At 47.1% G+C, this 26,985-nt stretch overlaps 1 protein-coding gene across 2 annotated transcripts in view; it reads left to right on the forward strand.

Annotated features, from left to right (window-relative positions):
* Positions 1–20,724, forward strand: part of CLPB (ClpB family mitochondrial disaggregase) — a 75,188-nt gene extending 54,464 nt beyond the window's left edge. For both annotated transcript variants that reach the window (XM_083736529.1, XM_083736528.1), the window contains exons 8-16: positions 3,441–3,518; positions 7,015–7,070; positions 8,383–8,427; positions 10,053–10,214; positions 12,626–12,782; positions 14,434–14,507; positions 16,538–16,657; positions 18,425–18,529; positions 19,948–20,724. In XM_083736529.1, coding sequence (XP_083592655.1) covers positions 3,441–3,518; positions 7,015–7,070; positions 8,383–8,427; positions 10,053–10,214; positions 12,626–12,782; positions 14,434–14,507; positions 16,538–16,657; positions 18,425–18,529; positions 19,948–20,199 — 1,049 coding nt within the window. In that variant the 3' untranslated portion in view covers positions 20,200–20,724. The remainder of the gene's footprint in view (positions 1–3,440; positions 3,519–7,014; positions 7,071–8,382; positions 8,428–10,052; positions 10,215–12,625; positions 12,783–14,433; positions 14,508–16,537; positions 16,658–18,424; positions 18,530–19,947) is intronic.
* The last annotated feature ends 6,261 nt before the right edge of the window (positions 20,725–26,985 follow it).

The following is a 26,985-nucleotide window of genomic DNA, read 5'->3' on the forward strand; positions in this document are numbered from 1 at the left end:
TCAAGCTCTTCAGTATTTCATCAACAGGCTTTCTCACGGGACGCTCCCGGGTCCGGGGGGGGGGTGAAACTTAAGCTCCCAAAATTAGTCTTTTATCCTCCAGTAAAACCTCTTATAATGACAGAACCGTGAAGTTAAAATCTTTTACTAAAAAAAAAAAAAAATTCTCTCGACCTTAGCAACAGGTCCTTTGCTTTAACTTGTTTACTAAGAGGGGGGGGGGTGGACTTCCTTTTTAACCCTTCCCCGCTCATTCCTGATTCAAGAAATTTTTCTTTAGAGTTCCAATTTCCGTATTACTCACGGGTTGATGTTTTAAAGTCTGATCTTTCCAAGGAAAAAGTCAGCGCTCTCCGATCATGGCTTGCGGCTTCACTCCGTAGAAAAAGGAAGTACTCTCAGCACCGCGCCGCACCCTGTCCCCGTTCCGAAGCCTCTAAAGAGGCTCCTTCACGGATTGGGGGGGGCACAAATGGTGCCCACCGAGTCTCTATGCTCACAGGCTTCCGCGCCTGTGATTTTAAGGGTCCCCACGTCGCCACCGAGGCAAGACCCAGCTCTACAGAGCCGATTCCCTCCGGAGCTCGGAGGGAATCCGACATTAATCGATGGCGCCAACCCGGAAGTCTATACAATCCTACCTTGGGTTACAGAAGCTTCAGGTTGTGCGCTTTCGGGTTACAGACATGCCGAAACCTGGAAGTACCAGAATGGGTTACTTCTGGGTTTTGGCGCATGCAGAGAAGCGCTAAATCGCTCTTAGCGCATGTGCAGAAGTGCTGAATCGCAACCCGCGTGTGAGCATACACGATGCTGTGGGTTGCAGGCACTGGAGGATCACGTTTGCAACCCGAGCATCCATTGTACAGTCATACCTTGGGTTGAAGTAGCTTTGGGATGAGTATTTTCGGGTTGCGCTCCGCGGAGACCCGTAAGTGAAAGAGTGCGTGACTTCTGGGTTTTGCCGCTCGCGCATACACAGACGCTCAAAATGACATCATGCGCGGAAGCAGCAAATCACCAGACACGCGGACGTGTGTTGTGTTCGCTTCAGGATGCGAACAGGGCTCCAGAACGGATTCCGTTCGCATCCAGAGGTACCACTGTACTTGGATGGAAGGACAGAATCCAGGCAGCCACATGTGGAATCGACAGGACATTTCTTGGGTCAGAACTCACAAGCAAATATTTATTTAGGAACACTGTACCCCACTTCTCACTATTTTGCCATTTTCTAAAGAGCTCTCGCTGAGACCCTGCCCCTTCTTTTTCTCTGCTCTCCCTGGTAGCCCAAATGCTCCAGTTCCAACTTCCATATATCTGCACATCCCACCCCAAAAAAGAATGTCCACTGATTACATCCATTAGGCACCAGCGACAAGTGTTGAAGAACATAAAGAGAGCCTGCTGGATCAAGCCAATGAGCTTTTTGGCCAGCATCCTGTTCTCACAGTGAACAGATATAGAATTGTAGAGTTGGAAGAGACTCCAATGGCCATCTAGTCCAGCCCCAGCCTGCAATGCAGGAATCTCAGCAAAAGCATCCATGGCAGATGACCATCCAACCTCAGTATAAAAACCAAATAAAATAAAATATTGCACTTGGGCGAAAAAATTGAGAGGCACAAATATAAGATGGGTGACACCTGGCTTGAGAGCAGTACATGTGAAAAGGATCTAGGAGTCTTGGTTGACCACAAACTTGACATGAGCCAACAGTGTGACACGGCAGCTAAGAAAGCCAATGCAATTCTGGGCTGCATCAATAGGAGTATAGCATCTAGATCAAGGGAAGAAATAGTGCCACTGTATTCTGCTCTGGTCAGACCTCACCTGGAGTACTGTGTCCAGTTCTGGGCACCACAGTTCAAGAAGGACACTGACAAACTGGAACGTGTCCAGAGGAGGGCAACCAAAATGGTCAAAGGCCTGGAAACGATGCCTTATGAGGAACGGCTAAGGGAGCTGGGCATGTTTAGCCTGGAGAAGAGGAGGTTAAGGGGTGATATGATAGCCATGTTCAAACATATAAAAGGATGTCACATAGAGGAGGGAGAAAGGTTGTTTTCTGCTGCTCCAGAGAAGCGGACACGGAGCAATGGATCCAAACTACAAGAAAGAAGATTCCACCTAAACATGAGGAAGAACTTCCTGACAGTAAGAGCTGTTCGACAGTGGACTTTGCTGCCAAGGAGTGTGGTGGAGTCTCCTTCTTTGGAGGTCTTTAAGCAGAGGCTTGACAACCATATGTCAGGAGTGCTCTGATGGTGTTTCCTGCTTGGCAGGGGGTTGGACTCGATGGCCCTTGTGGTCTCTTCCAACTCTATGATTCTATGACCTCCAAGGAAGGAAAGTCCACAACCTCCCGTGGGAAACCTGGAAGCAGGATTCAAGCACTAGGGAAACTCTCCTAATCTGTGGTTTCCAGCAGCTGGCATTCAGAAGCATTGGTGCCTCCAACTGTAGAGGCAGGGCAGAGCAGAACCATCATGGCTAGTAGCCATCACTGCCTCCTGTGGAATTGAATTCCAAAGGTGAACTGTGTGCTGCGTAGAGAAATCCTTTATTTTATGTGTCCTGTCCTTTGCTTTAATGCAGCAGCCAGACCTTAAGCACAGCCACTGAATGTAAACAAATGCTGCCCCCTTGTTCTCATGTGGTCACTTTTTCCTTCCCTTTTTTAAACGCTGTGCATGTGCTGTGATCTGAGAGTGCAAAGCTGCGGTCGGGGTGCCAAGAGCAGCGGGATCCACAGGGAAGCTGTCTGCCCCAGAGGGCAGGTTTGGGCAACCCAGAAGTTTTAAGTGCTGCTCCTCTGCAAAGTAGATCCTTTTGTGTTCCAAACCCATCCCATGTTTCCCTGGCATATCTCCCCTGCATCCTCCTCCATCCTAGCACCATTATTTACTGCGGCCCATGAGTCTTCACAAGGCTGCCGTGACCTTGAATTCAAGGCTTCCTTCCCGTTAGCGTCAGAGAGGTAGCAAACTTCTCCTTCCCAAGTCTTTGTGCACAAAGGTGGTGCTTTCAAGCTGGCGAGCTATTGAGCCTCTAGAATCTCTCTTTTCCCCCAACCCTTTACCCTCCCCTCTTGGTCCACCCGACAGGTCCCTTTCTGGTTCATTCAGTGTCCATCCTCCCTCCTGTTTCCCTGGCAACGCTGAGTGCACATCCTGGAAAACTTTATCCGAAATCTGCTCTGGGCAGCTTTCCAAATCCATGCTAACCTGATTAGGTATCTCTGGGGGCCTTGCTGGCTAATCAAATTAGGTAGCTCTAATGGCAGCGAAGACTTTGAGTGGGCAGAGAGCAGTAAAACATAGTGTATACTTAGTGATAATTATACTTGCTGTTGTGTCATTGATTTATATGCCTTTTCCTTTTTTATGTGCCCAGATATATAACCCCTTCCTTTGTTTTTCTTGCATTTTCGATTGCAGCCATTCGGAGGAAGGAAAATGGCTGGTATGATGAGGAGCATCCTCTGGTTTTTCTCTTCTTGGGATCGTCGGGAATAGGTAAAGTCAGCGTCCTTTTTTCCCCCCTCCTTTCATTTTTTGGGGGATGATGCAGGCTGGTCCAGTCCCAGAAAAAACGCCAGTGCTGATTTTTCCACACATGCTAGAAAAACCAAAAATGTTGCACCACAGATGGGCCAGAAATCTCAAGTCTAGTTTTCAAGTAGTTTTCTGGGCTCAAGTAAAGGACAGGTTTTTCAGTCCACTTCTCCCTGCCCAGAGACACTGCCAGTGGTTCAAGTCATCGGCAAACACCACTTTCTATAACAAATAAGTTGCAACAGCATAATAGTGGCACTGAATGTGAACTATCCCAAATTCCAAAGTGAGAAAATCACACTAGGTACAATATTCTCGTGAAACATAGAATTTTTATTATTATTATTCAGTTATAAAAATATTTGTATACTGCTGTGTCATTAAAAAAAAACCCACACCACCAAAGCGGTTTACAGAAATAAAAGCAGAAAACCATGCAATAAAACCATTAAAAGGGTAAAAACAGACATCAATTCACCAGGATCATTCCCTATTTGAAAATCCTTAATCGTAGCATCATCCCAGAAGCCATCAAGAGCTGGATTGCCTTTCGCAAGCTTCTTGCCAGCTCCAGGAAAGGATGGCCCCGGGAAGAGCTGTATGTGTTGCCAAGGCATCCACACCCCACAACCACCAAACCGAACTGGCACCCTGAGATATGATTCCATTTTTGAAAGACAGAAGCAAGTTTGTAGTTCCTGTTGCAGAGCAAAGATTGAGAAGGGTCCAGCAAAGGCAAGGACGCTAGAATGGACCAGGAAGAGCCTTCTCACTGGAGTAAAATCATGGGTGGGGAGGGCAAGGGGACCCAAGGCCCATTCAGCATTCTGGACCCCTGTGTTGTTTTGGGTTCTAAGCTCTGATTAGCACCAACCATGGTTTGGCATGGGGTCTGAATTGAATCACCCTTTCTGAGACATGGAACCAGGCAGTGTTAGAAACTGGGATAGAAAAGCTAGGAGCCAAATGGCTCCTGGGACCAGAGTTGTGGGCGCCAAAAGCAGAATGTCTAGATGCCACGGGGCGGGGGGGGGGCCGTCAGCAACACTTTTAATTTATTATTTTGATAAGCACGAATTACTACGCAGTTTGCGTAAGTGACACATTGTTAATACTACATTTGAGCAGAAATTGTTAATGCATGTTTAATTTGGTATTGGCAATAAAAATATTAGTACCATACTTCAGTTTTCAAAATACTCTACTCTTTATTATTAAGCTCCTTAACATATTGTCTATCCTTAACATGTACTTTGAGGCTCCAAAGCACATACATTTCAAGTAATCCTTGAGTGTCAGCCAGCCCCCCCCAAAAAATGGCACCCAGACTTTTTGAGGTGCTTTTTGGCACCCTGCTAATTCTGTACCCTGGAACCAGACAGATGAGAGAGCAGGTGAGGCAGAGTCATGGAAATTAGGGGTGAAGAGGCAGGACAAAGCTTTTAGCAGAGAATAAAGTGTGGCTTTGGGAGGTACAGCATGGTCGCTTCTTACACACATCTAACATGTGCTATTTCAATGGTACATGGTTGAAGACCAGCTGGCTGAAATCACACAAATCAGATGTAAGCGGATAGCTTAAAAGATCCTTTTGAACAGGATTTCCCCTGCATGGAGAGTGCTTTTAAACTGTCAGACTTGCATACTAGGCTCTTGAGATGCTCTTGCCGTGATCTCAGACAACCCTGTGAGATTTCATGAGAGCATCCCAGAACCCAAAAAGCAAACCTGAGAGCTGTAAGTTCTCTGCCGTGCTTGGAAGGTAAGGATGGTCACGCAAGGGTGCTTCGGGTATACAGCTTTTTTTGTGTATATGCACTGTCACCAGAGCGCAACCCCTGCGCAAGATGCAGTTGCACCGAAAAGGGTGAAGCAGCAGGAATTGGCAGCCCCTGTTGTAAAAGGAAGCTCCAAGGGAAGGATTGTCGCTCAGAAGTCTTCCCTCGGGCATCTCGTCTGGGTCAGGGAGACCCTGGAGTGCCCTTTCACCTTGAGGGCACCTTACCAGGGTCCTGCAGGGGCTTCTTTGCGCAGGTACATGCCTTGCGAGGGACAAAATCTCCCGCCGCAGTGGGGGCTGACATGTTTGTTGATACCATGTCGATGTGGATTTATTCCGTAATATGTGTTTTGAATTATTGATCGCCTTCATGCCTAGACTTTTATGATAGACGTTGCATATAAATCCAATAAACAAAGAATATTGTGTTTCCCAGCAAATCTGCTCCTTGTCTTGAAGTCAAGGACGTTGCGTTGGGGGAAGACTGGGTTGATGGGCCTCGGCTCCATCGCTCGCCTGGTCCTCCAAAGCACTTTTGCACAGCAAATCCTTCAAGGCTTCCTTTTTTCCCCGGTGGAGGCAGCAGGGACAGTTCACTTTCCTTTGCAGTTTATGTTTTCCTAAAACACCCCACAAAAGTTATTTTAAGAGCAAAAGGTATTCTGTAGCCCAACTGTCCCCAATCTGGTGCCCTCCAGAGCTTTGGGCTGCAGCTGCCTTCAGGCCCAGCTAAGCCCAGTCATTGATAGGAGTTGTATTCTCAACACGTCTGGAGGGCACCAGGTTGGCAGTCCAAAAAAGTCCTTTCTGTCATCTTACAAAAACGTGAGCATGATAACTAATAATTTTGTGTAGAGAGAGTTTGGAGGCCTTTATAGGGTTAAAAGACTCTGGAAGGAGGAAGTGAAAGCAGAACCTGCGGGGTCCATCCCTGAGACTGACAGCTGTCACTGGTACTTCAGGGAACCCTGTTTGTGAGCAGAGCATTAGAAGAGCCATTGGCCCATCCAGTCCAGGATCCGAGCACAAAAGCAACTCTCCCCTCCTGTGGTTTCCAGCATCTGGCATTCAGAAGCATTGCTGCCTCCGACGGAGAGAGCCACAGGTCATGCCACTGTCACACCACTCCTTCCAGCGCTGCCTGCCAGGGGGTGTGAGAAAGCCTGGACCCACGGAAGGAGAGACCATGCTGTGGCTGACACCCAGCATCCTTGCCGACTCAGTTTCCAGGGGTCTGAAACCTGGCGGGGGGGGGGAGGAGCCTCTGTAGCCCAGAATGTCCCGTGCAGCCAGTAGACACAGGAAAAGGTGGTCTGTTGCAGTGGCTCTCGTGTTCCTGGGGTAGCTTGAGAATTGAGCCGGTGCTGTGTTTGTTTTTGTTTCTTTAAGTATATATTAGCCCAGTTGGTAGAAGACTCTCAATCTCAGGATTGTGGGTTTGAGTCCCTTGTCGGGCACAAAGTTTCCTGCATTGCAGGGGGTTGGACTAGATGACCCTGGTGGTCCCTTCCAACTCCACAGTTCCATGATCTCACTTGTAACACAGACGCTGCAAACGGGTCTTGGTTTTGTTGTCGCACAACTTCCCGAGAGCTTTTTGTATGGTCTCTTCTTGATGTTCTTATCAAGGCGTTTCTCCCTCAACACTCCCTCTTTTCTCTGCCACTTCTTGAACAGGCAAAACTGAACTGGCCAAGCAGACTGCCAAGTACCTGCACAAGGATGTCAAGAAGGTAAGGCCTCTGCTCTCGGTTCCCCCAGCGGAACAGCCTTGTTTCCCCAGGCGTCAGTGGGTGGAGCGGCCAGGGACCCTGGAGACATCGACCAAGAGGGTTCCCATTTCACAATTTCCTCCCTGGAGCTGCTCTGACCTGATCCAGAAGAATTGCCCTGGCCACAACTGTGGCTTCTGTGGGAGCGAGTCACCACTTTAAAATGTTGCAGGTTTTGGAGTTATGCAGGATGCCGCTCTGTGCGCAGGTTTCCAGGGCGAAACCACTGTCCCTTTTCCAGTTACGTTTTCGTCCTCGCTGCCGTTGTTACTGGCTCCACATCAAACACCACAACAGCCAAGGACAAACAGGCCGTGCTAATTCAATGGCATGCTCAGAACAAGCGGTTCATTAAAGCCTAATCAGTTTGTTGGTTATTTAGTTAATTAATGCATCAAAGAGGGCGTCACAAAACGTGGAGAGAATTATTGGGGAAGGACAGGAGGAGAGGGCGGCTTATAACAGCAGCTGGCGGGTTAAGGGAGATGTTATTACCGAGATCTTGTTTCTGTGCCAGCTGAAAGCCCGCCTCATCCTCTGGGTGTGCAGCAAAAACCTCGCCGGTTTTTTTAACAAAGGACAATATATTCTGATTGTGGTTTCTGCATCATTGGTTACCTTTTACAGCCCAGCCCAGCCATCTTGGGTACATTTGAATGCAGGAATGCAAGAAAAGTTGGGCATGATTTGGGTGAAAATTCTGGCCGCTGTGTTTTGGAGAAAGCCCAGGGATGCTCATTAACTTGGGAGTAGAGCATCTGCTTTGCGGGACGAAGGTCCCAGGCTTGGTCCTCTATGACCACCTCCAGGTAGAGCTTAGTTTGTGCCCTGCCTGAATCCCTGGGGAGTTTCTTGGATGGCTTAAAGCTCTGCTCAGTCAGCGCAAAGGGAGCATACACAGTCCAGCATCCCTATTAACCAGTAACTAAATAAAACAAGTCATCCCACTGGTCTTTCTCCCCCTGCATAGTCTACTGGCAGCCACTCTCCAGGGTTTGAAACGGAGCCGTTCCCAGGCCTACCTGGAGATGCGGGGGGGGGGGGGGCTTGAACCTGGGCCCTTCTGCAGTCAGAGCAGATGCTCTGCCACTTCTTCTCCTAACAGCTTTTGTGACTACAGATCAATATGCAAAGTGGGGACACGACACACAGGTCTCTGCAGAGCCTGGCATTGCAACAGGCATGCTCTGTCAGGGATCCGGGATTGGCTGCAGCTGCCTGTCATCAACAGCACCAATAAATGAGTCCCTTTTTGTTTCCTTTGTGCCACCAGGGTTTCATCAGGCTGGACATGTCTGAGTTTCAGGAAAGACACGAGGTTAGTAAGAGAGATGCACACCCTCAGCAACACCATCACTGTTTGCAGATCCCGGAATCGCACCTGGAGACACTTGGCATTCTCACCTTTGCTGATACCCTCCTCTTGGTGGCAAACTCCACATACTCACCCTTGCTCCTCCAGCCTCACCTGAAAAAAGAAAACTTAACATTTCTATGGTGTGCCCTATAGAACACCATCTCCCATACATTCCTTCCTGTCTCCTGAGAACAGGGAGGTAGCTGTATTCTGTGTTCCTTGTTTCTTAGTTGCAAGGTTAGTTGGGATATAAAGTAAGGCTTTTTCCATGGTGCCTGGAAAGAGATCTCAAGCCATCTCCTTGTTCATTTTCCTCCCCTTTTTATTTTTTCCCTGTTCATTCATTTATTCATTTTTGTTGTTGTTGTTGTTGTTTTGGCCTTGCTATGAAAGGCTCAGTATTGTCTGAAAGTGGAAATCTGTTGCAGGATAAGCTTGTGGCTTTTTTTAATGAAAAAAAGAGAGAATTTTTAATCTAGTGGTTCCTATACCTTTTGGGAACCCCATCCCCTTGGTTCCACAAACTCAGCCCCAGTTCCCCCACTCTATAAAAAGCATGATTCAAAATTGCAGTTTGCATGAGCAAACGCCCTCCAATCAGATGTCAAAGACAACTATCTGAAAGGAAAGTTTTAAATGTTTGACATTTTACTATGTTTTTATATGTGCTGTAAGCCACCCAGAGTGGCTGGGGAAATCCATCCCGATGGGTGGGGTATAAATATTATTATTGTTTTTATTATTATTATTATTATTATTATTATTATTATTATTATTATTATTATTATTACTGTTACTGTTACTGTTACTGTTACTATTAATACTACTACCATTACGACCGAGGAAGAAAATAACAGGATAAAATTTAAAACCATTAATTTCACATTTCTTCAAAATCCATTTAAAATGGTTTAATTTAATTAATTCAACCAAACTGATGAACTCGATACAGTAATACCAGTGTTCAAAGTCTGATAGTCATTTAGACTTTCCGCGCCCCCCTCTGCTGCCCCCCTTGCCTCTTAGTACCCCCCTAGGTTATCCCACTGTCCCCACCCCCAGGAGATGGTACAACCACTAGCCTAGTCCCTGTTGATCAAATATTCCTGGTGAGGTTTTAGAATATGAGTGGAAGGCAGAGTGTTGTGCAGAAGCGCTTAAAAGTGTCAGGGCCCCTTCAGAGCTACTCGCCAAGGCTTCTATCTCTGGGACCTTGAACCAATAACTCAGCTGCCTCTGCTCTCCTTGTCCACCTCCCATTCCTCCAGACCATGCAAAAAGCCACCACTGTATATCCCTTAAAATGTAGATTGAGGAGCAGAACTGATTCTGCAACATAAGCAGCCATGTGATGATGCGCCTAATTTGCACATTGCGGTCTTAGTAATTGGATTTCCTCCATTCCAAATGCACCCAGCTCTGGACGTACAGTCTTTTCCTTGCTCTCTCGGCGCACTGAAATCGGACGATGCAGGCTCTGAACTCCTTGTGCAGACTAGTCTCGCTTTGAGCCACAGCAGGTCTCTTTCCCCCGGCCCAGGGCATGGGCGTCCCCATCTGACGCCTGTGGCTTCTTTCCCTCCCAGGTTGCCAAGTTCATTGGCTCGCCGCCAGGTTACGTCGGCCATGAGGAAGGCGGTCAGCTTACCAAGAAGCTGAAGCAGTGCCCAAATGCTGTGGTGCTCTTTGACGAAGTGGACAAGGCCCACCCGGATGTCCTCACCATCATGCTGCAGCTGTTTGATGAAGTAAGAATGTCTTTTTAAAGAAGCTGCCCGAGGCCCCTATGGCAACGTGAGGTTCCTGTGTGATTTGGCAAGTTACCCTCACTAGCCAGTCAGGAAAGAGTTATTTGGGCCACACAAAAATGCAAACTTATCAAGTTGAAAGGCACGTATTAACCCAGATAACTCCCCAGCTCATTGGACCCCGTTTTGTGCAATAAATGATTGCCTGGTCCCTTGGGCTGCTACAGCAAACAGAGAAAACTGTGCACATGTACATCACCACAAACCCAGAAATGGCACAAAAGGGGCACAAACGGACCTAAAAGAGTGCAAAAATGGCACAAAACAGCACCCAGCAATCCCAGGAGCCCTTGCACCAACCTTTGAGGCCTGTGAAGAGTTGGAGTTGGAGCAAGGAGGTTTGGAGGGAGCGATGGCGGTGTTTGCAGGTTTTTCCAATGGTGTTCCAATGGTGTTTCCAACGAATAGACGTGGTTTAAACACATGGTACCTCGGAGTTGCCTGTATTTTATTTCTTTCATCTTATATTTCTCCTTTTCCTCCAAGGAGCTCAATGTGGCATACAGTTCTCTCCCCCTCCACACTTCATCCCCACCACAAGCCTGCTGAGAGGCACTGAGCTTCTTGGGCCAAGTCAGCATCTGAACTCAGGCCTCCCAGGCTCTAGTCCAACGCTCTAGCCGCTACACCACACTGCCTCTAACGTATTTATCCGTATTAACCAGTAAGTGGCAGATTCCATTTTGTAGAATAGCCATGGGGAAGGATGAGGAGCTGATGAGGGGGCTGCGAGCCCTTCCTTTCTCCAGATGGCCAAGGCGTTGCTTCGTCATTATCTGGTGTGCCACCATAGGGACTAGTAGCTTGCACTCTGCTGCTCCTTTTCCGCAGTTGAGCATCTCAGGATACTGGATTTTACGCAGAACACACCCTCCTGCTCCCAGGAGCTTCAGCATCCTTGAGTCCTGAACTTACTTGCATCACTTTATTTCTTTCCCACTTGATTGGGGTGAGGGGCATTGATACAGGCGCAGCTACGCCTTGGCGTCGTTGGTTTGTGCCTGAGGACGTCTGACTCCTCCAGGCTGACTGGCTGACCTACAGTGGAGCGCTTGGCATTGCCCTGAGGGGGGCTGAGCGCGTGCAGATTTCACCACCCTCCTGTGTGTGTCCTCACTTCTTGGTGTGTGTTTGTTTGTTTTATTAAAACTGGCTGTGTGGTTGGTGGTGGTGGCGGCGGCGGGCTTTTCAGGGTGGGGGGCTTCTCTCTAGGATTAATATCACCGGTATTGCATAGATCATGGTGGCAGCCACTAAATGCGAAATCAATTCCTGAACCGCCTGCCTGACAGAGCAATAACCGAAATGTTAATCCCAAGCACCCGGCACAAATTTGTGTCCTTCAGCTGGGCACGGCTGCGCCTGGCAGCGTTGGGAGGGAGGGGACAGACGACTTATGCTTTTGTTTTATTTTTCCTCTCTCCCCCTCCCTGCCGTTCCCCAAATTGGTATTTTCGAAAGGTTCTTATTTTTAGAGTTCTTGGAGGGAGACAGAGGAGGGGAGAGCTCAAAGTGGGGTCAGAGGCAATGACTCTCCTGTGCAGCAACCCCCAAGTGCCTCTTGCCCTCCCCTCCGGTTAGCTGTGCATGGTATTAGGAACTGTTATGATCTCATGTCTGATGAGGGAGCAGCTAGAACAATCCCCCTGTACCAATGATATGGCTTTATAGCTCACAGCCGTTCCACTGGCAGCGTATTAAACTGGCTTTCTCCAGCATGAGTAAGCTGCCTTCCGGGGCTGGGGCGGGTGCACAGGCAGTGCCCCAATGCTTCCATTCCTCTTCCAAGCAACATAGAACAGCAGAGTTGGAGGGGACCCTGAGGGTCATCTAGTCCAGCCCCCTGCAATGCAGGAATTTCAGCTAAAGCATCCATGGCAGATGGCCACCCAACCTCTGCTTTAAAAGCCTCAAGCAAACGAGAGTCCAGCACCTTCTGAAGGAGTCTGTTCCACTTTCTCGAATGGCTCTTACCCTCAGACAGTTTTGCGCTTTAGTCAGAATCTCCTTTCTTGCCCCTTGGATCCGTTGGTTCTTCTGGAGCAACAGAAAACAAGCTTGCACCTTCTTCCATGCAGCCCTTCAGATATTTGAAGATGGTTCTCATGTCATCTCTCAGTCTTTCTTTATGGCAGCATTCCCCAACTTGATCCTTCCCAATGTATTGGACTAGATCTCCTACAAGAGCTGCTTTCTGGGGATCATTCTGCAGCCTCCTTGTAGAGCAGAGAGGGCCTTATGCCTGAATCAGCCCCCAGAAACTTCCCTTTCTAACGGTAGGCTTTGCATCGATGCCACTCCTTGTGCCTTACGGAGGAGTCTGACTCTGCTGTTCGTTGCTGTTTCTGAAGGGCCGGCTGACAGACGGGAAGGGGAAGACCATTGACTGCAAAGATGCCATCTTCATCATGACCTCCAACGTGGCCAGCGACGAGATCGCCCAGCATGCCTTGCAGCTGAGACAGGAGACCGTGGAACTCAGCCGGAAGAGAATTGCCGAAAAACTAGGTACCCGTTCCCCCTGTGTGCATTCCTCCCCCCACCCTCTAAACTCTGGATGTTCTCTTCCTTCTGCCAAACCCCAACCTGCATGACATCCTTTCCGCTGTATCAGACAAAGTTCTGTCTGTTCCATGTCTCATTCAAGTGGCGCCAAACATATCCCCAAAGCACAACATGAAGGCAACAGGCTGTGCCCAGCAGCCTGCATTTAGCCACCAGCATTTAAGTTTGGGGTGTCTGCCACACCTCCTCCTAACCTCATGCCAGTGTGGTGAAGCAGATTAGAATCACCCCACTTTGCTATGGCGGTTGGCCCCAAGATCAACCCATCCATCGTGAGATCCCTCACTCTTATCAAATCCCTCACTCCGCCATGAAACGTGCCCCAGTGTGCGTCCTTGGACCAGTCGCTGCCTCTCAGCCTAACCTAGGCTTCCTCAACCTCGGCCCCCCAGATGTTTTTGGCCTACAACTCCCATGATCCCTAGCTAGCAGGACCAGTGGTCAGGGATGATGGGAATTGTAATAATAAATAATAATTTTTTATTCATACCCCGCACTTCCCGGTTCAGAAAACCTGGCTCAGGGTGGCTAACAACAAATTTAAAACACTTAATTGATGCTACATAAAACAGCATAAAATACGGTATAAAACATGAATAACAATAAAATCAAAAAATCAATTGGGGGGGGGGGAAATCCATCCAATAAACATTAGATGATCACCAGGGCTAGCAGGCTAAATTAGTCCCACTTGGGCCAGCGAGGAGACCAGGGGAGAATTAGCTGTGGGATCCCAGAGCGGGTAATCTTCATAAAAAGGGGAGGGGGAGGGAAGGAAGGGGAATAAAATATCAGGCTAAGTTCAAATTGAAAGCCAGGTGGAATAGCTCTGTCTTACAGGCCCTGCGGAAGGAAGTTAAATCCTGCAGGGCCCTGGTCTCCTGGGACAGAGAATTCCACCAGGTCGGAGCCATCACTGAAAACGCCCTGGCCCTGGTGGAGGATAGTCTGACTTCCTTAGGGCCCAGGACCTCTAAACTATAGTATGGTTATTCATGGACCTTAAGGTCCTCTGCAGGGCATACCAGGAGTCTCAAAACATCTGAAGAGCCGAGGTTGAGGAAGCCTGGCCTAACCTACCTCACAGGGCTGTTGTGGGGATTCTGTGAGGGGGGCGGGGAGAACAATGTATGCCACCTTGAGCTCCTTGGAGAAAAAGGTGGGATATACAGTGGTACCTCGGGTTACATACGCTTCAGGTTACAGACGCTTCAGATTACAGACTCCGCTAACCCAGAAATAGTACCTCGGGTAAGGAACTTTGCTTCAGGATGAGAACAGAAATCGTGTTCCAGCGGCGCGGCGGCAGCAGGAGGCCCCATTAGCTAAAGTGGTGCTTCAGGTTAAGAACAGTTTCAGGTGAAGAACGGACCTCCGGAACGAATTAAGTACGTAACCAGAGGTACCACTGTAAAGGCAATCAATAATTTGTGCAAACAGTGTCTCGGGACGCTGGGCAAGCAGAATGAGCCAAGCTGCGGTGCTGGCTTCCAAAGCCAACAAGCAGGAGCAAAGGAACCCCCTGCTCTGGAAAATGTGCTGTTTTTGTGGGTCTCCCTGCACCCTGAGCCAAGCTTGTGCCTTTTCCTTTCAGATGACGTCCAGATCACAGACAAGATAACTATCTCTAAGCAGTTCAAGGAGAATGTCATTCGCCCCATCTTGAAGGTACAGATGGTGCTGTTTATTGCTAGCCTTTCCTTTCAGCCGTCTTGGGTTTCCAAAAGTGGAACGCCCCAAAGCCTCGGGGGTTTGTTTTCAGTCCTCCTCTTCAGTTTCAGGCGCTCAAATGGGTGAGAGCAGAACTCCGACCTGGAGGGCTCCTCAATGGTTTCCCGCAAGCAAGCCTCGGAGCCGAAAGCACTTGCACATTAATGCCCCATGTCAAGAGGAGAGGCTGGTTTGGCTGGCATTCCTCACTGCCACCTTCAGTCCCAGATGACACACACTGACTGGGATGGCGAGGCAGATGGTATGGGGGAGCCTTAGGACTCCACCCCAGACCACCGTTGAATTTCAAGAAGACAATTTGATATTTATGTGTCGCTATTGCTCAGGTGTGAGAAGTGCAGAGGATCATTATATAACGTATACATGTAGTGTACACTTAGAACCATAGCTCAAAAATCCCTGACAGATGGCGATCCAACCACTGTTGAAAAAACCTCCAAGGAAGGACAGTCCCATCACCTCCCGAGAAAGTCCACTCCACTGTCAAACAGCTCCTCCTGTCTCTTACTTCGTAGATCAAAACAAAAAAAATTCCTTCCAGTAGCACCTTAAAGACCAACTAAGTCAGTTCTTGGTATGAGCTTTCGTGTGCATGCACACTTCTTCAGATACCGATGGACTTCCATTTCATGCGGCTCAATGTGGTGCCTTCCATAGTTCCAGTTACAGATAGGTAGCCGTGTTGGTCTGCCATAGTGTGCATGCACACGAAAGCTCATACCAAGAACTGACTTAGTTGGTCTTTAAGGTGCTACTGGAAGGAATTTTTTTTGTTTTGACTATGGCAGACCAACACGGCTACCTATCTGTAACTGGAACTTCGTAGATCGTACAAGATTTTTTACAAAATCCTCGTAGTTTTTCCTAGACAATATTTACCAGCACAGTGGTACCTTGGTTTAAGAACAGCTTAGTTTATGAGCAACTTGGATTAAGAATGCTGCAGACCCGGAAGTAGGTGTTTTGGTTTGTGAACTTTGCCTCCCCCGCTGCTATGGGAAAGCACACCTTGGTTTAAGAATGCTTTGGTTTAAGAACGGACTTCCAAAACAGATTAAGTTCATAAAGCGAGGTACCACTGTATAAAGGTAAAGGGACCCCTGAGCATTAGGTCCAGTCGTGGCCGACTCGGGGGCTGCGCACAAATCTTGCTTTACTGCCCGAGGGAGCCGGTGTACAGCTTCCGGGTCATGTGGCGAGCATGACTAAGCCGCTTCTGGCGAACCAAAGCAGCGCACGGAAATGCTGTTTACCTTCCCGCCGGATCAGTACCTATTTATCTACTTGCCCTTTGAAGTGCTTTCGAACTGCTAGGTTGGCAGGAGCAGGGATTGAGCAACGGGAGCTCATCCCTCACGCGGGGATTCGAACCGCTGACCTTCTGATCGGCAAGCCCTAGGCTCTGTGGTTTAACCCACAGCACCACCCGTGTCCCTTACGACTGTATAGCAGCACACATTTATTATGTAGCATTGGGAACATTCCAGTGGGTCACTAGGCATAATTTTTTAAAATACGGGGATCTGTATGTCATAATATAACAAACATCCATCCGAAAAGAAGTCCGCACTAGCTTCTGGGGAATTCTCATATTTTTTAGAAACATCAGAAGCAACTTGGTGTATGAACACACTGATCAGGAAAATTGAGAGCCTGCAATCCTATATGTTTACCTGGGAGTAAATTACAGTGCTGGAGCAAAGCAGGAGTCTCCCTGGTTCACACTTAGATGGGGGTAGAGTCCTCCTAATCAACTTAATGAAAGGGAGCCCACCAGATGTAATTGGGGGGAGTGGAGAGGTTCTGCTCATTCGTCCTTCTGTTCATTTTAATTTGTATTCACTTCTCCTGGTCTGGTTTTGTCCTCCACGGACAGCGATTTCAACATGTTACAGGTTTCCTCCAGACTGCTCATCGGCTTTGCCTTCCCAGCAAAACTCTCTGCTCTGCCCCTTTTCCTCCTGCAGGCTCACTTCCGGAGAGATGAGTTCCTAGGAAGGATCAACGAAATTGTCTACTTCCTCCCCTTTTGCCACTCGGAGCTCATCCAGCTTGTCAACAAGGAACTGAGCTTCTGGGCTAAGAGGGTAAGGATCTCTCCCTCTCGCCCCCACATCTCCTCCCTCCCCATGCATTGTGCCTTTCGCACAAACACACACACACACACACACACCAGCACTTCATTAAAAGAGAGAAAGAAATCCTTGCTGTTAATTCCTTGAAAATGTGAAGATAGGTTCATATATGCGAACACAAATATGTAACTGCAGACACATAATTGAAAAATCACAAATTAAATCCAGGTGCGTGTTATCCAATACTACAGTTTAGTGACAGTTAGACCTAAGAGCATTTCACATACCAAATTTTGCACCAAATTTGTTACAATCCTGAGCTTCCATTTTAAAATAGAAAGCAAAGCAAGTTCCTGGTCCTTATTATTATTATTATTATTAAGCTGTGTTTGAAGAATTAAAATCAGACGCCTGTCTGTAAAAAGCACCAGAAATCAAGAGAGGGGAAATTCTGTGCCCTTCCCAATAACCTTCCCCTCTCCTGTGGTGTGTAGGTTCCTAATCATGTCACTCATAGAATCCTAGAATTGTAGAGATGGAAGGAACCTCCAGGGTCATCTAGTCCAACCCCCTGCAATGCACTCTTGCCCTTCTTGGGTGGCACTATAGTTCAGTGGTAGAATATTAGCTTTGCGTGCAGAGAGTTACCAGCTTCCTCAAGCAAGACTTGGACACTCGTTCCCGAAACCACTTCCTGTCTGCTTAGGCCAGGCATAGGCAAACATGGCCCTCCAGATGTTTTTTTGGGACTACAACTCCCATCATCCCTAGCTAACAGGACCAGTGGTCAGGGGTGATGGGAGTTGTAGTCCCAAAACATATTGCCTGGCTAAGGCAGTGCTGAACTAGATGGACCAGTCACCTGACTCAGTATAAAACAGCACATGCATCCCATAGTAGTGTTTAAAGACATAGTTTGCCTGCAGAGGGTCCCAGATTCATTCCCTGGTGCCTTCAGGGAAGGATCCCCCTCTGGAGCCCTGAAGAGCTGCTGCCAGCCAGTGAAGGTTATACTGAACTGGATGAGCCCAGGTGATGGTCTGGCTCATCATTCAGCAGCAACAGACAGGCATGTGAAATCACTTTTAATGAAAAACAAAAGTCAGAATAAGCATTTAGATTAAGAAATGTTCTACAACAAAAACAAATCTTCCGCACATGTTTTTGTTTTTTGTAATGTGCTCTGAGTGCAGAATTTGGGTTGCACTTCCTTGGGGTGGAAACTTCATTTTTTAAAAATAAATGAATAAAAATGTGGCTTTGTGCAGTTGTCACGACTCTTGTAAAATCTGTGCAGAGAGAAAACTTCACACACACACGTTACCTATTTTATTCAGATGAATATTTGATGCCAAGCCATTTCAAATGTGTGCGGTTAGAAAAAGTTTAAGGTAATATGGCCTTAATTTACACAATATAGCACTTAACGGGATGAGGGTAGGTTGTAATAGAACCGATTCCCTTCTTAACTCTTATCAGCTCTGATGAAGCTGTTTTCCAGGGGAAGGAAATTGCAGTACTTTAAAAAAGAAGCAAAACTCCACACCCGCAAATCCTCTCCAGCCATATAGATTTTCTGTGCGGTGGTATTACAAAGATGTCCTCATTTCACCAAGATCACGGTGGAGGACAGTGTTCAGGCGAGGGGGAGTTCCATAGATAGGAGACTCCGGCCCAGAAAGCTCTCTGCTCAGCCCAGTGCAAACCAGCCTCTGCTTCAGAGAGCGAAAGCGTGGCCATCGGATCCCAGTAACTTGCTGCTTCTTTCTCCCTCTGCAGGCCAAGGCAAGGCACAACATCACCTTAGTGTGGGACAGGGAGGTGATGGACGTGCTAGTGGACGGCTACAACCTGCACTACGGAGCCCGCTCCATTAAGCACGAGGTGAGCGGGGGGGGGCAGAGGGGGCTCTTGCTCCTCTTCCAGTACTGACAGAAGGGACATGATGGCAAGTCTTGCTTTCTCCCTCAACTAAGATAGAATCCTAGAATCATAGAGTTGGAAGAGACCACAAGGGCCATCGAGTCCAACCCCCTGCCAAGCAGGAAACACCATCAGAGCACTCCTGACATATGGTTGTCAAGCCTCTGCTTAAAGACCTCCAAAGAAGGAGACTCCACCACACTCCTTGGCAGCAAAGTCCACTGTCGAACAGCTCTTACTGTCAGGAAGTTCTTCCTAATGTTTAGGTGGAATCTTCTCTCTTGTAGTTTGGATCCATTGCTCCGTGTCCGCTTCTCTGGAGCAGCAGAAAACAACCTTTCTCCCTCCTCAATGTGACATCCTTTTATATATTTGAACATGGCTATCATATCACCCCTTAACCTCCTCTTCTCCAGGCTAAACATGCCCAGCTCCCTTAGCCGTTCCTCATAAGGCATCGTTTCCAGGCCTTTGACCATTTTGGTTGCTCTCCTCTGGACACGTTCCAGTTTGTCAGTGTCCTTCTTGAAGTGTGGTGCCCAGAACTGGACACAGTACTCCAGATGCTCCACCTTTTCGTTGAGCTGTATCCACTACGACCCCAAGATCTCATTCCCCATGAGCATATATGAAATTAAGATTTCGTGGCCCCTTCCAATTCTGCAGCATGATGCACTGATGTGCAATCTCTTGAATGTGCAGTCTGCCAGTCTCAGGGCGGCTTCTGCTTACGGCAGCCCACGTAGGCTGGATTTCTGTGTTTTTTTTATTGTTTTAAGTCATTTTTATTTGGTTTTACAAATACAAAGTTATAAACAAATAGAAAACAAGGAACATATCCATGTAAAGAGATTCCTTCAAATCTCCAGGCTTCCTGCCACCCCCTCCATGGAATTCCCTTTTAAACATTTATTCCTGAATATTCTTCCATACTCCGATTTTTATATCAAACCATATTATCCATGATAATAGTCACACTACAAGTGAGATCCAAAATCCTGCTAACGTTTCCATCTGCTTACAGTGGTCTCCTAAATAACTTATAAATTTTCCCATTCTTTTATAAAGTTATTCTCTTGATTTCCAAGTTTTCCAGTCAGTTTTGCCATCTCTGCACAGTCCATCAGCTTGGCTTGCCACTCCTCTCTGGTAGGGACTTAATTTTCTATCCTGCCTTTCCTTAAAAGAACTCAAGGCAGCATACACAGTTCTCTCTCCTCACAACAACCCTGTGAGGGAGGTTAGGCTGGAAGATAGGAAGTAGGCCAGGACCCCTCAGGGAGCTTCACGGCTGCATGTGGGATTTGAACCTGGGTCTGTGTTCTTGATCCAGAACTATTCTCACTACTACGTGGCTCATCTCTGTCCCTGATCCCCAGGTTGAGCGCCGAGTCGTGAACCAGCTCGCCGCCGCCTATGAGCAGGACCTCCTGCCCCGTGGTTGCACCTTGCGGATCACGGTGGACGACTCGGACAAGCGGCTCCTGAAAGCCAAGGGCAGCTCGTCCCCCGCAGAGGGCCAGAGGAAGGGCCCCACGCTGCGGCTGGAGATAGTTGAGAAGGACAGCAAAAGCCGGAAGCTGGACATTCAGGCCCCGTTGGCTCCCGACGAGATGTCCTATACTTTATAGGTCCGTGGGCTGCCCCCTGCGGAGCTTCAGGTTGTGTGGTCAGTAATAAAACAATCATGAGATGTAGACGGAGGAGTAAGGAAGGTGGTTTGGGGAACCCGGGTTTCTCTGGAGATCAGAGCTTAGCTGGGAGAGAGAGAAAGAGAGATCCTTATAGCTCAAATCACTGCTACAGCCTTGTTGAGACAGGGCTACCCTGTGCAAAATCGATGGGCGGGGTCAGCCTGCCGCCCCGCAGAGCTGTTTGCGAGGGGGAGAGGTTTGTGCTTAGGGTGGGGCAGGGTTTCTCAGGGGAAATAAGCACGAACGTCCTTGTTCCAAGCGAGCTGCTGTGCCTGCCTCCCTCCAGCCCCAAAAGTGATGCTGCAGAATGTGTTGGGTGCCGATTCAGGTCTCAAAAAGTGACTTTTTCAGATGCTCACCAAGGTTATGCCTCTGCAAAAGTGCTGGGTGTGGCCTTTTCCAGCCACCTGGGCGCCAACCAGCTCTCTTAAGTTATTGCAATAAATGTAAATGGATACCAAATGAGCTCCTCTCTTTGTCTGTTCATCTTGGGCATTTAGGTGGCGGCAGTGGGGGAACCTCCTCACATTCTCGGCTGAAATGCATGGGAGCTGTGTAACATTATGTTTGAGGACTGGGAAAGGTTATGGACCACCGGAATAAAATTCACGGCATGTAATGCTTTGAAGGAGAATATTATGAAAATGATATATAGGTGGTACATGACCCCAGTCAAGCTTGCAAAGATATATCACCTGTCTGATAACAAATGTTGGAAATGTAGAGAGGCAGAGGGGACGTTCTTTCACCTCTGTTGGACATGTCCTAAAGTGAAAGCCTTCTGGGAAATGATCTATAATGAACTAAAAAAGGTATTTAAATATACCTTTGTTAAGAAACCGGAGGCCTTCCTTTTGGGCATTGTCGGCCAGAAAGTGTTAAAGAAGGACAGAAGCTTCTTTATGTATGCGACAACAGCAGCAAGAATACTTATTGCAAAGTACTGGAAGACACAAGACTTGCCCACGCTGGAAGAGTGGCAGACGCAATTGATGGACTATATGGAATTGGCTGAAATGACTGGCAGAATCCGAGACTTGGGAGAAGAAACAATGGAAGAGGACTGGAAGAAGTTTAAGGACTATCTACAAAAATATTATAAGCTGTATGAATGTTAAGTATTTGCACGATTTAGAAAACACCAGTTCCAGCAAATAGACTTTGTAAAATAGAAAATTAAGTTATAAGTAAGAAAAGGTCGAAATTTAAGGCATTACTATGTTTAACTTTAAGGTATGAGCAATTGATAAAAATTACTTTAAATTTAGAAGTATAATATTTGGAAAGTACAAAATAAGGTATGAAACAAGGTAATAATTTGCTGACATTCTTATTATAAATAATGCAGGGTAAGGAGATGTGAGGAAGTCCAGTTAGTTATATAAGAAAAGTTATTCTGAACAGTTGGTTATATTTTTTTCTTTTTTCTTTTTTATCTTTTATTTCTTTCCTTTTATATAGTTTCTTGGTTTATTTGTTCTGGCTTTTTGGTGTAGGGATCTTGTATTATGTATTTGAAAATTCAATAAAATGTTTATAAAAAAAAATGAAATGCATGGGAGCTGTGCAGGTGGACTAGAATTGTAGAGTGGAAAGGCCTCCTAGGGGTCATCTAGTCCAACCCCCTGCAATGCAGGAATCACATCTAAAGAATCACTGACACACGGCCATCCAACCTTTGCTTAAAAACTACCAAAAAAAGGAGAGTCCATCACTTTCCAAGGGAGTCTGTTCTGTTACAATATGAGCTCATCACAGATGCAGACAGACAGCTTGTTGACATCATGTGATATGGCTAGCTGTGGGAAAGAATCTTCCTGGAAGTTCACAGGCTGGAAAAGTCTTTGTGAAGAGTGTAATATGAATCCTTCCTCTTACAGGAAGTCTCTCTTGTTTGCTGAAGTTTGAAGTGATCGGACATGTTTTCTGTAGTGCTGCAAAGTCAGAAATAAAGGATGTAAATAGACGTTTCTGACTATCTCCTTTCCCTGCCAGGGGAGCAGGAGGCAAGGGGTGTGCATCTCCCATGCTGGGAGATGTTGCCTATTGAGACCTAGCCTGGGTCCTGCGGGGATTGCAGCCAGGGAGGTCACCGGAGACCAAGCCGGGAGCTTGGGAGAATTGACAGCTTCTCCCGAGAAAGGCTTGTTTTCCAACATGTTCCACCATCGAGCCACTCGTACTGGTAGAAAGTTCTTCCTGATGTTTTGTTGGAATCTCCTTTCTTGAATCCAATGGTTCGAGTCCTGCCTGCAGTGCGGGAGAAAACAAGCTCCACCCTCCATGTTGTCAGTCCTTCAGAGATTCAAAGATGGCTGTCATATCACCTCCCAGTCTTCTCTCCTGCAGGCTAAACATCTCCAGCTCCCTCAACCATTCCTCATAAGGCTTGGTTTCCAGACCCTCGGCCATCTCAGTCCCCCTCCTCTTGCAACATCCTTCTTAAACTGTGGTGCCCAGAACCGGACACAGTTCTCCAGCTGGGGGTGTGTGACCAACACAAAGTTCCGCTGCGTTGCCGTTTGTGCAGAAGAACATCCTGCTCAATTATGCCTTTTGCCTTTTCTCCTTTAAGGGTCTGCCTGCATCACTATTCCTTGTTACGGTGGTGGGGCAGTTCTGTTCTCTGGCTTACGCTTCTGTTCTCTGCCTGCCTAGGGGCCGGTGGCTCCCATGGCAGCGAGGACGTTGGAGCTCGCCAAACTCAAGAAACATGCCCAAAACGTCACAATGGGGCGCAGCTCTCCAAAGCCACATGACTGAGGGCGTCTTTTTTGCCCTTCCCAAACATGTGCTTCCTCCTTCTCCTCCTCGTGGGATTGTTTGCTGCTCTGAAATTTATTTAGTTTCCTAAAACAGTAGGAAATATTGTGCACCCTGCCATGCTTTAAAGTGGGGAGGAGCATGGGCATAACATCATGATGGCTGACTGGGAACAGTTATGGACCACAGGTATGAAATTCACAGCATGTAATGCCTTAAGAGAGAATATAATGAAAATGGCTTATAGGTGGTACATGGCACCAGTCAAGCTTGCGAAAATTTATAATTTACCTGACAATAAATGTTGGAAATGTAATGAGACTGAAGGTACATTCTTTCACCTTTGGTGGACATGCCTAAGGATTAAGACATTCTGGGAGATGATTTATAATGAAATGAAAAAGGTATTTAAATATACCGTCCTGAAGAAACCAGAGGCCTTTCTCCTGGGCATGGTCGGCCAATTGGTGCCAAAGAAGGACAGAACTTTTTTTATGTATGCAACAACAGCAGCAAGAATACTCATTGCGAAGTATTGGAAGACACAAGATTTACCCACCCGGGAAGAATGGCAGATGAAGTTGATGGACTATATGGAACTGGTGGAAATGACTGGCAGAATCCAAGACCAGGGAGAAGAGTCGGTGGAAGAAGACTGGAAAAAGTTTAAAGACTATTTACAGAAATACTGTAAAATTAATGAATGTTAGAAAAATGTTGGAATGAAGTTATATGGCTTTAGTAGAAATGTTATGAGGAACTAAGTACAAATAGATTATTAGTGTATTAAAGGGAAAAACAAGGTTAGAATATGTTAAGATAATTACAGGACAGAAAACAGAGGAAGATGGAAAGGAATTGCTGAAACAATTAATAGAAGTGGAATACAAAAAGGGAGGTGTGAGGAGGTCGTTGAAACAAGTGAATGAAAGATAAGATACTGAAATTATTGGATGTGTCTTAAATTGTTTCTGTTTTGTTTTGTTAGTTTAATGTCTTAGTGTTGTGTAGTGTTTTTGTTTTTGTATGGTACTGTATTGTCTTGTTTAACTTTTTCTTTTTCTTTTGTAGTGTTTAAACTGTTGGGAAAGTAATAAATATTATTTTTTAAAAAATAATAATAAAGTGGGGAGGAGCAAAGTTTGAGAGTAAGGAGGGAGCCAGTGGCCATGAATTAGCTATGACCCTTAGGGTCCCTTCCAATGCTACAGTTCTTCGATTCAAACTGCAGAGCGTTTGGTGGCATAGTTAGTTCCTTTTTACTGAAACAAGAGCCAGTGCCTGGATACTGGATCAGACCCAGCTTCTAGCTCTTACAGCAGCCAAACAGATGCCGCCTTGAGAGAAGCCCGCAAACAGGACCTGAGCACAACAGCAGCGCTCTCCTTGCCTGTGGACCCCACCCTAAGTAGTATTCAGAGGCATTCCCCCCCCCCCCCAGCAGTGGAGGCAGAACATAGCCTTCCTGGCTGGTAGTCATTGAGAGCCCTCTGGTCCAGGAGTTTGTCTAATCCTCTTGTTGGTGGGCCTCACTGCATTTTGTGGGAGCAATCTCCATAACTTAACTAGGCACTGTGTGAAGAACTACTTGTTTTTGTCCGTATTGCCTGTTCCAACATTCAAGCATTGTTTAATGGCCTCTCTGGGCTCTAATATTAAGAGAGGAGGAGATAAACGCCTCTCCAGGCCATATACAATCTTGCAGACCTCAATCGTTTCCCTGTTAGCCTTAAGTGCCTTTTCCCCTCATGGGGAGTTCACTCCACCCTCTGATGATTTCTGTTGCCCTTCTCTGAACCTTTTCCAACTCTGCACTATCCTTTCAGAGGTGTGGCAAGCACAACATCACACTGTATCCCAAGTACGACCTCCCCATAGATTTGTACAATGGCGATACTGTGCCGCAGACGACACTCCCTGGGGGTGGGCCCAGGGCCCAGCTGTGGACCGTGCCAGCTTTTCCACAAGATGCTGGCCATGCAAAGATGCCACGGGTGTAGATTGATCGATTGATCGCCAGTGAGCATATATATAACTCTGATAAGCATGCAGAGCTCCAGCCCCATTGATTGAGTTTGCCTCGAGGTTTGACTGCTAATCTAATTACAGCCGGAGGATTGAGAACAGGAACCAGGGTAGGAATACCTTTATTATGATGATGATGATGATGATGATTTATCAGTTTTAGCACTCCAAAAGTGTTCTGCATTTCTTATTTATTTCGTGGAGCAACCGTAGCTCGCAGGGCTGAGAATCAGCCTCATTAAGCTGAGCGGAAGGGTAACAGATTTGTCAGCCTTGTCAGCGATTTCATTCGCAGCAGGGGAAAAGTGGGGAGATGAGAGTTTGCTTTTTGGACCTTGCTTTGCAGAGAGCGTGGCTCTCAGGGGTGGGGTGGGGTGGTCTTGCACCCAGACTTCCTGGTGTGGCTCTCCCACAGCGTTTGGGTCCCTGGAACGGGTTCTCCAAGGAACCTTTTGAGTACATTGGCTTGCAAAAGTTCTCTCAAAACATACCTCTGCACTCAGAGCAAGGAGGAGAAGTCAGGGGGTTGTGGGGGGCAGTGAGTTGCCTTCCCAGAGCAGTGGGCAACTTGGCTCCCTGTTGTGTGGATCATCCTGAGCTCTTTGCAAGCCACATTGGCACCATGCCTGTTCTCTGCATAGGGCATCCACTCACCTGAGCCACGTTGGACAAACAAGACATAAAGACATAAGCAGAGCTTGCTGGATCAGGCCAATGTCCCATCTAGTCCAGCATCTTGTTCTCACAGTGGCAGAACAGTTGCAAGGATAGGTTCTGCAGAACACTACCCAGATACTTCCTTTTTGTGGCCAACAGAGGCTAGAGCAAAGAGGCCAAATTTGCTAGGCATGTTCAAAGTATTCAGCTTGCAGAATCAGCCTTTTCTTGGTGCAGAATTTGGAAGCTTGCTCTGGATGCTTCCAAATTCTGCACCAAGAAAAGGCTGATTCTGCAAGCTGAATACTTTGAACATGCCTCTCAACCTCAGCCATCCAGATGTTTGGAGACTACAATTCCCATCATCCCTGACCACTGGTCCTGCTAGCTAGGGATCATGGGAGTTGTAGGCCAGAAACATCTGGAGGGCCAATATTGAGGAGCCAGATCCAGAGCCTCATGCTTCTGATCACAGCTCTCCCTCCTTAAGGTTTAAAAGCAACAGACTTCATGCCTTCAGCCTCTCCTCTCCTCACCCTAGTCCTTCCATTCCCTGCACCTTGGACTTGTAAACCCACCTGGAAGCACTTTGGGTTTTGAACTGCACCTTAACACCGCTTTGATTAATAAAATTACATTTCATAAGAAAGCCACAAATGCGCTCATTCTTGGTGCTTCAGTTCCTGGGTCCCATCTCTTATTGGAGCACGATTCTGCATCCATCTATAAAATTTATACACTTGATTTTGAAAACCCTCTAAGCGGTTTATGAAAAAGATGAAGCAATAAACGTTATCAATAAGAAGAATCGGCAACAATAATTTTAAGACTTTTGAAAAGTTAAATAACAATATAGAAACAGATTAAAATGTGCATCAACTTTCAAAACATCTGGGTAGGCTTGCCTAAATAATGTTTTTGGCAAAATGTTCTTGGTTTGAACCTCGTGGACCAGATGGGAAATGGACAAAAGGCAACAACGCAACAAGGACCTCTGTGGCCTCATCCTGCTGTCTGCTGTGATGATGAGGCTCAAGCGTTCAAAGCTTTGAGCCTTGCATTCCCTCCTGTCTTGCAATTCTCAGAGGAGACAGAGCAGCCTCCTTTCCAACCCTGCAGTTCCCAAACATTTGGGGGGCACCCCCTACCCTCTCGGTTCCATAAACTTCTCCCCACCCCACCCCCACCCTATTCAAAACAGCGGGTTGCCTGACCTACTAAGGAAGATAATAACCCAACAAAATTCAAAATGGGAACCATTAAATTGCAGGTGTACTC

The sequence above is a fragment of the Podarcis gaigeae genome (genome assembly GCF_964106915.1).
Source record: "Podarcis gaigeae genome assembly, chromosome: 4".
Classification (NCBI taxonomy): domain Eukaryota; kingdom Metazoa; phylum Chordata; class Lepidosauria; order Squamata; family Lacertidae; genus Podarcis; species Podarcis gaigeae.